The following is a 13,851-nucleotide window of genomic DNA, read 5'->3' as shown; positions in this document are numbered from 1 at the left end:
TACTCCGTATATGAAAGGGGCTTCTCCTCCTCAACGTCCCGCTCTTTACGCTAAAGTTTCTTACTGTTTTAAAAGTAGAGTTAAGAGAAAGAGTCAAACTTTAGCGTAAAGAGCGGGGCGTTGAGGAGGAAAAGCCCCTTTCATATACGGGGTAATTTCTGTTCGTTTTAAGTTTTAATGTTGCTCCTTACTTTCATTTAAAAAAACTTGTTTTTTTTATTTAATATTTGTATAGAGTGATGGTGACTCACTTATTAAATCAAGTAGTTTATATTTATTGGCAATCTCAGGAAGTTCATATCTTAAACTTGATCTTTCATTTTTAATAAAAGGAAAAAGATACTTGTTCCTTGCTCTTGATAAATGACTATGTTTATTTTCAACCAAGAGTTTCAACGCCCCGCTCATTACGCTAAAGTTTGACTCTTTCTCTCAACTCTTCTTTTTGAAACAGTAAAAAACTTTAGCGTAAAGAGCGGTGCGATGATGAGGAAGCAGCCCCTTTCATATACGAAGTAATTTCTGTTCGTTTTAAGCTTTGATGTCGCTCCTTACTTTCATCTAAAAAAACCTGTTTTTTTATTTAATTTCTAAACATTTTGGAATCAATGCATGTTTTGATTTTGGCTCTCCGCAGAGGAATAATTAAAACGAAATTTGCATATTTTTTTTTTTTTTTTTTTTTAGCTAAATGGCTTTCTCATAATTTTGATCGAATGATTTTGAGAAAAAAGAGCGGATGAGGAAGCCTAGTTGCCCTCTGATTCTTTGGTTAATTAAAAAGGCAACGTTAATAGGCAACATGGTTAATTAAGAATGACCCCTGAATCACAAAAGCCGTAGAATAAATAGTTGAAATTACTAAAAATACTTTAGCGTACAGATCGAGGTATTAGGAGGAGGTTAGCCCCTCGTATGGGTAATAATTTCTGTTGGTGTTAAGTTTTAATGCTGCTCCTTACTTCCAGCTGAAAAAAATTTTTTCTTATTTATTTTTTCATTGTATTTTTTTAATAATGCTAGTAAATAACGCTCCCTTCATGGGAATTTTCTTCCCCCATGACAAATTCCTCGACGGAAAGTTCCCCTAGCATATCCCCCTCTTTTCACCCCCTCCCTTCAACCAAAAAATCCTCCTGAAAACGCCTGTACACGTTCCAATAACCATTACTATATGTAAGTCCTGGTCAAAGTTTGTAACTTGTAGCCCCTCCCACGGGGACTCTGGGGGAGTAAGTCGTCCCCAAAGACATAGTTATAAGGTTTTTTGACTACGCTGAATAAAATGGCTATCTCAGAATTTTTATCCGTTGACTTTGGGAAAATAATTAGCGTGGGAGGGGGCCTAGGTATCCTCCAATTTTTTGGTCACTTAAAAAGGACACTAGAACTTTTCATTTCCGTTAGAATAAGGCCTCTCGCAACATTCTAGAACAACTGGGTCGATACGATTACCCCTGGGGATAAAAAAAACAAAACAAGCAAACAAATAAACACGCGTCCGTGATCTGCCTTCTGGCAAAAAATACAAAATTCCACATTTTTGTAGATAGGAGCTACTTCTACAGTAGGGTTCTCTGATACGATGAATCTGATGGTGTGATTTTCGTTAAGATTCTATGACTTTTAGAGGGTGTTTCCCCCTATTTTCTAAAATAACGCAAATTTTCGCAGGCTTGTAACTTTTCATGGGTAGAACTAAACTTGATGAAACTTATATATTTAAAATAAGCATTAAAATGCGATTCTTTTGATGTAGCTTTTGGTATCAAAATTCCATTTTTTAGAGTTTCGCTTACTATTGAGCCGGGTCGCTCCTTACTACAGTTCGTTACCACGATCTGTTTGATTTCTTGTTTCCCTGAAGCATACAGGATTTGTCCTTATCACCCTGAAGCTGGATTTTGATAAATCTATCCGTAACTCAAGTAGCTCAAATCGGATATTAAATCCAAGGTGGGAAAGTAAGGTATCAACATGGTCTTTAGCCCTTGGTTTAGATTCACTTTTAATGTTCCATATAATAACATTCCTTCTTCTATTCTTGTTTTCTAACGCAAGGACTCTAGATGCTAATTCACCCAAACCAGGCTTCTTTTCAATTTGGTTTCGTAATGCTGATATTTCCTGCTTGATACTAGATAGTTCATTTTCTTGGGCCGCTCTTGCTAATTCTAGATCTTCCACGCGACATTTTAGGGACTCTAAACTAGATTTAATGTCAACGATTTCCATTTTGATTTCTAAGACATCATTTTTGGTTGCTTTGACTATTCCAAGGATTTTATCTAACTTTGAGATATTATTAGTCGACTCTGTGGATCCTCTTGAATCCTCTAAATCACTTTGTCTTGATCGCTTCCCGCTTTTCTTAACCATATTTATATTCAATAATGTTTATAATTTTCAAAAAATAGAAAAAAACGACCGCCCAAGATAATTCACATCCGATTTTGTACAGCGCTCGCAAAAATGATGCTACTACTCCGAATTTATTGAAAAAATATCAAAGAATTTACTTGTTAGAGTTAATCCGGCTGAAAATTGTATAGTGCAAACACAGATGTTCACTGAAGGAATGTTAGTTCAGTAACGGGTGGGCGCATAAACTTGGATTGGATTGGATTCATTTGATTAGAAGTCGGAGGATCTAGTGCCCTTTTTAGGAGTCAAAAGTAAATGAAGGGCTATCAGCACCTCCTCCACAACCCTATCATTCCCCAAGACACATCCAATTAAAATTTTAAGAGAGCCATTTTGTTCAGCATTGTTGAAAGGTGCAGTAATTATATCTTTGAGGATGCCAATCTCCCCAGAGTCCTTAGTCCAAGGACTGTACGTTATATGATTCCTTCATGGTTAATATAGAGTATATGTGATTGAGAAAGGACGTAACTCGTGAACGATTGGGTATATTAATTTGGAACGTCCAGAAAATGATAAGGGAGATTATTAAAAAGAGAATATTTGCATGCTACCGCTACTACTACAACTACTACCACTATTCCTGCTACCACTACTGCTATTACTACCCCACTACTTCATTCACAATATTGTTAGAAAATTTACTACTATTGCTTATACAAATGCTACTATTATGACTACTACTATAGCTGTGCCTAAGGGTATGAAGGTGAAATTTTCAAGGAATTTTTGGCGGAGGGGGGGTGTGAACTTAATCGCAACACACCGTCCGTATGCAGGTTGTCAAAAGGACTTAACAGTAATATCTTAGGAACAGTTTGGTGTGTGAAGTTGAAACCAACAGCGCTTGTTGTGGGGGATGTTGAACTACGCAAATGAAAACGTTTGCATCCTAATGTTGCTACTTCTATTCATGGTACTACTACTGCTACTATTATTACTACTTCTACTGCTACTGCTGCCACTAAAGCTAAGGCTACGCCTATTAATTCTGCTGATACTAGTGCTACTACTCCTACTAAAACCAAAGGTACTTAGGCGAAAAGTTGGAAGTATTGAAACTGTATGGGACTGAATCGCTACTATGCAATTAATTTGAAGCTTTCAAGGAGTTTTTAGGCGGATGTTGAACTAAATGAAAACGTTCTAGTGCCATTTTTAAGAGTCAAAAGAGATTGAATTTTGAAAAGGGCGACTCTTAAAATTTTTACTTTACTGAAAAAAAAAATGCCTATAGATTGTCAGTCTAATATAGGTATAATGATTTTTATTTCTTAAAGTTTCAATATTTTTTTTTCTTAAAGTCATAAAAGTGAAAACATTTAAAATGCATTTTGCATTCTAACCGCATGAAAATTTGAACTTCTTCTTGATGGCATGGCGTCACCCTCCATTTGATACAACCGCTTTGGAATTATAAATTCTTCGTTAAAAGCTCTCACCTATTTCGACCGTTTTTGTGGCAAGATATGTCAATATGGCATTAACATATTTATGTAGAGAAATATTACTGGTTTAGTTAATTTAAAAAAGGCAGATAATCTTTGAAATTTTTACTATAGTTTTTTATGGTTTGCAATATTTCTCCGAAGAGATCCGTTAGGTTAATAAAAATCCCATTATTTAAACGATGTTTAAGGCGTTCTATAACAGCTTTATCGGGTCTAAAAATACATTGGCTATATGAAGGTGGTTCAAAATCCCCTTCAGGGGTTTGCGATGAATGTGCCGCTAAATTGATTTTGTGATAAATTTGTCCAGCAACTTTGAAGCTAACAACATAACAATTATTGATGATCTGATCGTCACTTACGCTGAATGAAGATAAAGCAAACCATGAGTTTAACTTTCGGATTTTTTTTGTGAACTACTTAGAGTGCTGTGATGTCTTATAAAAGGCCGAACCATTTCATTTGGAAATTGTGGAGGTTCCAAGTACAATTTGACCAAGCAAGCAGTAAACTTCAAATAATTCATCTTTGTTGGCTACTCTTTCCTCGGGAAAATGGAGAACTCCACACTGAATGCATACAACCCTGAAGGGCCTCCATGACTTTTAATTTACAATTGCGTAGTTTATTCTGTCTTCATAGGTTTTTACTGGGTTATGCGCCACAGTTTGTTGTGATCGAAGATTGTAAAGACTTTGTTCTTCTAATAGGAGTGGATCTAGAAAAAAATCTCTGAGGGGGCACTGGACCAAGGGCGTCAATGTGACTCGAGTTGGGCACCACATTGACAAGTTTATTTAAAATAAAAAGAAAAAAAGAAAACGAAAGGAATAAAGGTGCCAGGAGTATCTTAGGGGAAGGTCGCCTCCTCCGATCCCTTGGATTTGTTCCTGGCCTAAATTGCTTTTAACTCTTTCATTAATTTAATTTCAACCAAATTAGCTATATAATAAAAATAAATAGACTGATATATTTATCACACAAAAGCCGGATTGGACAATTCGCTATTTAATACGTCACAAAACTAAAATTAAGGATTTTTGAGTGGGGAGGGGGCAGGGGCAGTTCAAAAAATTCCTCCTTAACATAAATTAATGTTGTAAGTTGATTTATCAGACCCCTATCATTTACGCCCAGAAACGCCCTTGACAGTCTCTTAAGAAAGAGAATAAAAAAAATCTGCCAAAAAAAGAAAAAAGAAAAAAGAATCTGAACATGAAGATCTAGCAAGCAAAGTTAATTATATGATTAATTTTTTCTGGAAACAAGGTTATGACGAAATGATTCGTAAACTGGTCGTGCGAGCAGTTTCATGTCTGAATCTCTAACAGATCGAAAACAAAATCTTGGGCACGGAGGCCACTGGACCAAGGGAGCCAATGTGACTCGAGGTGGGCACCAAATTGACAAGTTTATTTCAAAAAAGATTAAAAAAGGAAAAAGAACGGAGTAAGGGGGCAGAAGTTTCTTAGAGGGAGGATCGCCCCATCCAACCCCATCGATCTGTTCCTGGCCTAAATTACTTGTAACTCTTTCATTCATCTAATTTCAACCAAATTAGCTATAGCCAATAGTTAAAATAGATAGATAGATACATTTAACACAAGAAAGCCTCATTTGGCCATTCGCTGTTTAACTAGTCACAAAACTAAAATTAAGATTTTTTGAGTGGGGAAGGGGCAGGGGCAGTTCAAAAAATTCCTCCTTAACATAAATTAATGATGCAAGTTGCCTCATCATAGCCCCATGACTGACGCCCAAAAAACGTACCCTAAATCGACAGGCTCTTAAGAAAAATATTAAAAAAAATCAACTCTGGATCCTGGATCTGCCCCTGTCTTCTAACATAATATTTTTTCTACTTTACTTTCATTTTTGATTTGTTCTGATTCTCGCTGTCACTTGTCTTATAACAGCAAAATTCTTCGTTCTTAACTTTCATTTTGTAGGTAGATATATATATATATATATATATATATATATATATATATATATATATATATATATATATATATATATATATATATATATATATATGTATATATATATATATATATATATATATATATATATATATATATATATATATATATATATATATATATATATATATATATATATATATATATATATATATATATATATATATATATATATATTTCTGACATTTTAAAGAATCCAAAGTTTTCAATAAGGTCCTTCTATACAGCGAATGCACGGTAGACGGGTAGGTGATATGTGGTCACAATATAAGAACGCAATGCAGTGATATCAGAAGCAAGGGAGGGTAAAGGGGCATTAGTTTTTTATGTAGATATGAGAAAAGAGCAGACGAAAGAAGGCACTCTTAGCAATAATTGTCTATTTAAAAAAAGGCTCATAATCAACTGTGATTGGTAATAATAAAAGCCATGAAAATACCTTGTAAGATCCCGCATGCCTTACTTTACAGTCTAGAGTACCTTCTCGGCCCAGGATAACACTGACGTTTTGAGGGTCTTCCACAAACTCTGGACGCTCTGCAAAACAATTACGAAAATAATTATATTGTATGCGGGTTAGCTGAATCATTAAAATAATAACTTATGAAAACTATATCTGAAACACTATTAAAAATATCTTATAACAGTTGTGAAATATTAGTTTTATCTCAAAGTTTTTAAAAAGGTTGCACTTGTAATTAGTTTCGCATTACTTGTGACTCTTCCCATCCGAAACCACAGCTAATTATAGTGGCGTAGAAGATGCAGATTTTTTTTCCGCCTATTTACCCTAATATTTAGTATTAAACTTGTATTAAAATAGGAGCCATCTATAATCGTATAGATGGGCATTATTCCGTCTAGGACACTCAAATTATCTTTATAATCTACGTCTAGTAGAGTGTTACTTTCTCATTTGATGCCACAGTCTCCAATAGCCTTTATCGTGCTCCTTAGGACAAAGCTCATCAAATGATTCACATAAATGGGGATAAAACACAAACCTGTTTAGCTCCTGATTCAATACAAAACCAGCTTTTAACCTTCTTTCCCACCTATATTATTCTTCTATATTATTTTCGTACATAGTACTAATGACTTTAATGTATTTATCTGGTAGACCATACAAGGAAAGAACCTTCTTAATGCTCTCCTACTGGCTGAATCAAACGCTTGCTCATCATCCATAAAAACGAGGACTTGATTTGTCTGATGACTCTAAAATTTCCCAAGTTTTAATTTAAAAGTAAAAATTCGGTTGACGCATCCTCTCCCCTTCCTAAAACCCCGGCTGTCCTTCTTTTAAAACTTTATTTACAGCATCTTTAAGTTTAGTGGCACACCCAACACAGACCCATCAGGGTGATTTGAACCGCCTTCATGTGGTCAGATGGATTTTTAGACCCCGATGAAGCTGTTGAAAAACGCAGTGGATTTGTTGAATGAAATGTTACGAGACACAAACGTTTATGCCAAAGGTTACATGAGAATGCAAGAAGTGGAGGATGATGTAAATCAAAGTGTTGCATAACTGGGACAATAGCCTCCAAGCGTAAAGCTCTTTTATACCGTGCCAGATTGCGTTTAGTATAGACGAGTGCTCATCATCACTCCCCTGAATATAACCCTCCTAAATATAATGAAGCATTTGTCCTTCTTAATCTTAACGCTGACGATAGTTTTCTGTCAAACGAAGTGGTTGTAAAAAAATAAGAGATAAAAATGTTGTCAGTTTAAAAAATACCAACCATCGTGTGAAGCCCTTTACCTATCCATTGTTTTATCCAGCTGGAGAGTCAGGGTGGACTGTGGATGTACCACTTCAAACACCTTATGCAAGTCGTCCACAAGTAACCCGACTTGAATTAGTACATGATGGTATCATTTTTCGACCTGAACACGTCAAAAGCCGTGCTGCTGAACTTCATATTGAAACTTTAAGTGAAGGAATAGCAATAGCCAAGGGTGATGGTAATTCTAAGGACTTCGACAAAGGATGTAATTATACAGGCAAATCTGAAGCAGAAGCTGGTTTGGCACCAAAGAACTTAGATATTGGGCCAACAGTAACCAAAACCATAAAAAAGCAAATTTTCAATTTTACAAAGGGGGCTTCTTTTTGTTTAAGGTTTATTTCCTTAAATAAAGTACAGACAAAATTCCTATATTAATCAGAATTTAATCAGCAAAAAAAGTTTAAAATTAAATACATTAACTAGAATTTAATAAGCTAAAAAACACATTTTGTAGGTTGATAAATAAAAGAAAATGTTGTGCTAGAATTTTTTTTTTATAAAGATTGATGAAAAGCTAAATAATTTCATAATTTTAAATAAGAGGTTTTCAGCCAAGGCGATTCCAATGGTGGACTTCTATTTCAATCTGACGCCATTTTTAAGTCTTTTAGGTATTTTTTTTATGTTCCTATGGGCTAAGTTCGTCTTTTACGAACCATGATATTGCTCGAGACGTTGCATTGCCGCTTCCACGGAAATTGAAAATCATTACGACTTTAATCACGCTTTATATAACGACAATAAACAATAGCCAACAGTTTTGTTAAAATTATCGTTAAATACAGACTACAGCTACTATTTTGACACCGTCCCTTTAAATTAAAACTGGAATGACGTCAGCTTTTAAAACTATTTCATTAGTTAAAAAAAAATTCTTAAAGGACGACCCCTTCAAAAAAACAAAATTTCAATTGTTGAAAATGGTACGGCAGTTGAACAATAAGAGGGAATTTTTGTCTAACAGCCCGAACCGTTTAACATGAAAAAAAAAACGATCTAGATAGTCAGAAGTCTGAGAAAATTTTTTAAGAGCCTTAATTTTGGTTTTTGCAAATGAAGTTGATGTACTATGTTAGTGAATAATAAAATCGTTTCTCATGACATCATATAAGCATTTTCTTTCATGATGTCATGCATAGCATAAATAAGATTGTTGAGTTTCCAACACATTGACAATAAATGTAATTTAATGTCTGTTGGAAGTCCCAAAAACGAAAATTTGCATTTGCAATTACTATAAATGATGATTATTTGGAAACAAAACACCTAAACTATGAAATGTAATAAGATGTGAAAATCGACAACCTGGACCATCAATTGCGACAACACCAATACGGCTGTCCTCCGACAAAACCTAGTATCTACATCTGAGTAAGTTCCTAAAAAAACGCGGAAACGTTGTTGTTTAAAGCTGCTTCTTCATTCGTATGATTTTTAGAACCTTACAGCTATAGAAAAATAGCAAATAATTCACTGATTTCAACGATACTAATTACAAGGCCGTAGTCTTTTTTAAAACAAGCGAGAAGGTAGATACTAGGTTCTGTCAGTGTTTTTTCCGAAACTTGAATTTCCACCGACAAAACCTAGTATCTATACTATTTGGAGTCTTAAAAGTTCTAGTATTTAAAAGTATTTAAAGTTCTAGCCTTAAGTAACATTATCAAATCACTTTGAACTCAAGAACGATTGAACAGCCATAAATCTGAAAATGGTGCATAGCTTTTTCACAACGGCTTCCTTTTTTCTTTAGAAATGCCCCTTGGTGTCGAGTCAGGGTCTGGAATTTTCGTATGGTTGAATGACTTTTGCAGAATCTGAAAGCAGCACTTCATCACTGTCAAAGCTGGCGCGGTAAAACATATCTCTTGATCCTTTTCGGAATTCAACTTCAACAATAGCATTCAGGTGAGGCAACTTCACCTTTTTGTGCTGGCTCTCTTCTTTGAAGTCCAATTCCTGAAAGAGTTGTCCATAATGATGGTATTAACTCCTTTTCTGGATCTATTAACACAAGTTAAAAGATCACAAAAGTCATGTATCTTGCCCATTTTTTTCGTTTTCACGTCGATGTTCCCGTGAATTCCGTGTTCTAATTTATGGGTATGTCCCTTTGTGAGGTATCTCAGAATAATATGCTCCGGCCCAAAAATTTGGTTCACTATTTGTACAAGGGCTGTGTATAAAGCCCAGTTCTTGTTCTGGCCCGTTCAATTGTCCATCCAGAATATGAATGACTTGACGTCTCTTTCACTTGTTACACTGATCACTGAGAAGAGAGAGTCCACAATGCTCTCCGCTCCTCTGCCTAGGAACGCTTCATGTCATAGCACACAAAATGAGTTTCCTGACCCAAAAGATCCTGGATCTTTCGGGTATACCTTTGCAAATGTCTCGTTAAAGACTATCAAACGACTCAAGAAACTTGAGTCTTTAATCCCGGGAACTCGGGAAGCAAGATCACCTTTTGAAGGTCAACTGCATACACTCTTTTATCAGGACTGTCGTTTTCACTTGCATCTTCCTGATACTTGTGAGTAGCTTTCCTAGCCATGTCTATGTGCAGTAGCCATTCGTCTCTCCATGAGCTTTCTAGTTCCTGACCAGGCTCTTCATCATTTACGTCATCATCATTATTTCTCTCTGAATATCTCTCATATGTAGGGCAGGCATCAGACACCGGCATTCTCAGGAATATGTTTATGGTTTTCAAAGTTCACATGTACGATTCGACTGAAATAGCAAAGTCTGGATTCTTTTTCACAAAGTCATCAAACATAAACTGGATTGTCAGCGAAGAAGGCAAGTACTTCACATCCGCAGCAGTTTTTCTCCGGTAGTGGGGGGTACAGGGCTTAAAACTGTTGATATGTGAAGTGACTTTTTCTCTGATTTCCACCGAAATCTTGTGCTGAGGTGCTCTTTCTCCACGGTTTTCACAAACGTTCTGACAAACAATGCCGCTTTTTATCTTTTTGCACAATTCAGTGGTAAGTCCATCAGTTTTCAAGCCAAGAGTGATCACAAATATTTTTTTGCACACTGTGATTTTTGTTGTGAGATGCTCCACAACCTTTGGAAGAAAATACAGCCTCTATTCATTTTTCTTGAATTTCTGTTCGGTGAATTCAACTGTTTGGCGGTTGACGGGGGCCAACCTTACACAACTTGCAAGCCACTTAAGCCTCGACTCATACTGCTCTACCTAAAAGCTATTCCATATCGTAAAACGATTTCCCATGGTAAGCTCTTTGCAGTGCTTCCTACAAAACTGTCCACAAGGGGTTGAATCAATAAACGGATGTTTCCACTTGTCTCGCGTCACCTATTCTTCTCCACTTTTGGCTCTTTTTCGTCCAGGATGGAACGCAAGGCTAGGGACCATCGGTGTGACAGCTGCTGCTTCACTGTTGTCACTAACATTAGGAAGACTTCCTAGTCTGTCGTTCTGCAGATTCAATTACGGGCATTTCAGCAAATGTGGTTGGCAAGTCAGCTGGTTCTGTATCTTGGTTTGTTATTACCATAGCTGGAGTTATCTCGTTAAATATCTCCACATCTATCTCGTCCAGAACAAGGGACTGCATCAAATGGAAGTTTTCTGTGCTATCGCTAACACAAGTTTCCAGCTGTACTTAAGAGAATTCCGTTTCGTGAACTTCCAGTGTGTCTTCCACTACTTCCATCCCATGTGATAAGGCTGTACACTCAGCTTGAAGTTCTTGGTCCTTTTTTTTTCTTTCTCTGGTATACAAATAAATTTTGATAGATGAAACATTATCTAACTCTCCTTTTTTTAATCATCTTTCAACTTTGCTTCCTTGGTATTTATTGGATTTACACCAGTCATCGTATAGGTAAAACAGAACGCGAGAAAATAGTATCTTGAAGGTCGCAATTCCTATAAAGTAAGTTTAGATATGATTCAAGCACTAATCCTGTTGAAATCAATTAGTACAAACAAAGAAAAAAAATGGAAGGTGGAAATATGGAAGGCGGTAATATTGCAGAAGTTACTGAAACTCCTACTGTCATATTTTTTGTTTCTTTTTTTGGGGAACAGCACAATTAAAAACTGATTTGACAGCCAATCTTCAGCCTACTGGTTTATTTCTATTTTTGTGTCTACTGTTTACAAAAACAACCCAGTATACCCAGCCAGTGCCAAAGCTGTACCTACTGACTCATATGATAGTAGCCATGACCTTAAAAAAAGTCTCACCTTTTATCTTCCAGCTCATCCTGTTCTTTTGCTCTCTTTCTAGCGAGAGCTACCAGTAATTTTCCTCTCTCCATTCAGATCTAGTGCAAATAGGTCAGTTAACTAGAATAACTGAATGACAGAGAAATTAGCAAAAAACGCATGTATTGTAGTTTTGTAAACAATGAAAGTGATAATGCTGATGATTTTGCTGCTGGTGGATCGCAGTTTGTCAGATACTAGGTTTTGGAGAAAAAGCAAATTTATAGTATGTACATACTAGGTAAAGCCCGAAAATAAAGCTGAGACCTTGTGTAGATACTAGGTGAGATCTATGAAACTAAGCCTTGGATAAATATTCCGAGTTCACCATTGGATTCCTCGTGGTCTGATTAGGTGGGTTCCACTCCTAACTGAAATTTGATTTTTTGTGTAGATACTAGGTTTTGTCAGAGGACAGCCGAATATGGGAGGTTAAAGCAAATGTCATTGCTAAATTGTCTGAAGTAATCAAAATCCAAAAACGTGTCAAAAATGAAAATGAAGAGCAAAGATATGGGTGGTTAGAAGACATGCGGAAACAACAATTAGAACGTTTGAAAAAATGAATTGAAGAGCAAAGACACACGCAGTTAGAAGACATGCGACACCGAGAATGTGAGTAGTGTACTATACAATAGTTTGGACTAAACACCCTTATTTCGGCAGTAAAGCTTACCTATTGTCCAGACTCTATACTAAAGGCTTGCCCCACTTAAATGTCAGATGAAACTACAGAGGGCACATCTCTATTCATACTTCCATAAGAATCCCATTTGTATATACCTATGAAGCCCTAGCAACCAGCAACAAAAACCAGATCCTACATAAGGCTGTATTTTCAAGGTAATTCATATTAAAAATAAAGTAGAATTCAGAGAGATAACAGTTTGAATATAGTGTTTACCATCAAGTTTTTATTTGACAATATATATTAGCAGAAATAAGTGGTTTGTTTACAGTATTCCAAATTGATAGTGAAGCTGGCAACAGCAGCAATGAAATTAAGACACAAGTACCAACCGTAGCAGTAGAAATTACAAGAAGATTTCGACTAAGCCTTGAGTCGGAGGATATGTATGCGACATATGTTATATCATTAAGCAAATTACAATTGGAGGAGCAGTTATGGGTTGCAACAAAACTTAACATAAAGAATATAAATAGACTTCAATCTGCTTTAAATGCCATAGTGAAATATATTGAGGACAATAAGTTAAAGCATTAAGCGAAAAATGATTGATATATTGTTGTAATTATATAACAAAAGTCTTTCTAAATCGAAAGCGTTTTTCTTTAGGTATTTTTAGTAGGTTACCATTCCTCTCTCTATATGGATATTACCGAAGTAGAACTCGACTGCTCCCCTCTCTCTCTCTCTATAACTATAATAGAACACTCTATGTATCAATCTTAAGTCGGTTTCCTTTTGGCAATGAGAAAGAGCCAACACTGGAAGAATGCTCTATATATGTCCACTCTGCATGTATATATTGGGCAGCTGGTCATCATGTGAGAATTGTACAATTGTTGACGAATATGATGAAAAGTATAGATTATGCAACCGTGTATATTGCATAGAGAATATGCAGTACAAAAGACTGTAATTCCTGTCTTGAAGAGATTTGTGACTCTTACACTAGAGGATTCCTATGCTTCAATTGTCACTTTGATAAGTGTGATCATTGCGACAATACCTATCATGTCATGATCGGAAAGAACCCTAAACGAGACTCTAATGTATTTCTTAGAGACTGGTACCGTCGTAGTTTAAATTGTCTTGGGAGGAAGAATTATGTCTATTCTTCAACTGTTGGAATAGCAAGAGAATTTGGTTTCTACGTCATCATTGTGAAGACAATGGCTACTATGAACACAAACCCACTAATTTTTATTTAGCTGTTACGGAAAGTGACTCTACAATTGAAAACACTCTATGTGATATTACTTCAAATAAG

The 13,851-nt window shown here is 35.8% G+C and overlaps 1 protein-coding gene across 3 annotated transcripts in view; it reads right to left on the bottom strand.

Annotated features, from left to right (window-relative positions):
- Positions 1-13,851, bottom strand: part of LOC136031579 (lachesin-like) — a 108,997-nt gene that overhangs the window by 81,869 nt on the left and 13,277 nt on the right. For all 3 annotated transcript variants that reach the window (XM_065711247.1, XM_065711250.1, XM_065711248.1), the window contains exon 2: positions 6,297-6,394. In XM_065711247.1, the coding sequence (XP_065567319.1) occupies positions 6,297-6,394 (98 nt within the window). The remainder of the gene's footprint in view (positions 1-6,296; positions 6,395-13,851) is intronic.

Source organism: Artemia franciscana, chromosome 9 (assembly GCF_032884065.1).
Source record: "Artemia franciscana chromosome 9, ASM3288406v1, whole genome shotgun sequence".
NCBI lineage: Eukaryota > Metazoa > Arthropoda > Branchiopoda > Anostraca > Artemiidae > Artemia > Artemia franciscana.
Note: the sequence above shows the minus strand (reverse complement) of the source record. Positions and strands in the feature narration are given on the sequence as shown.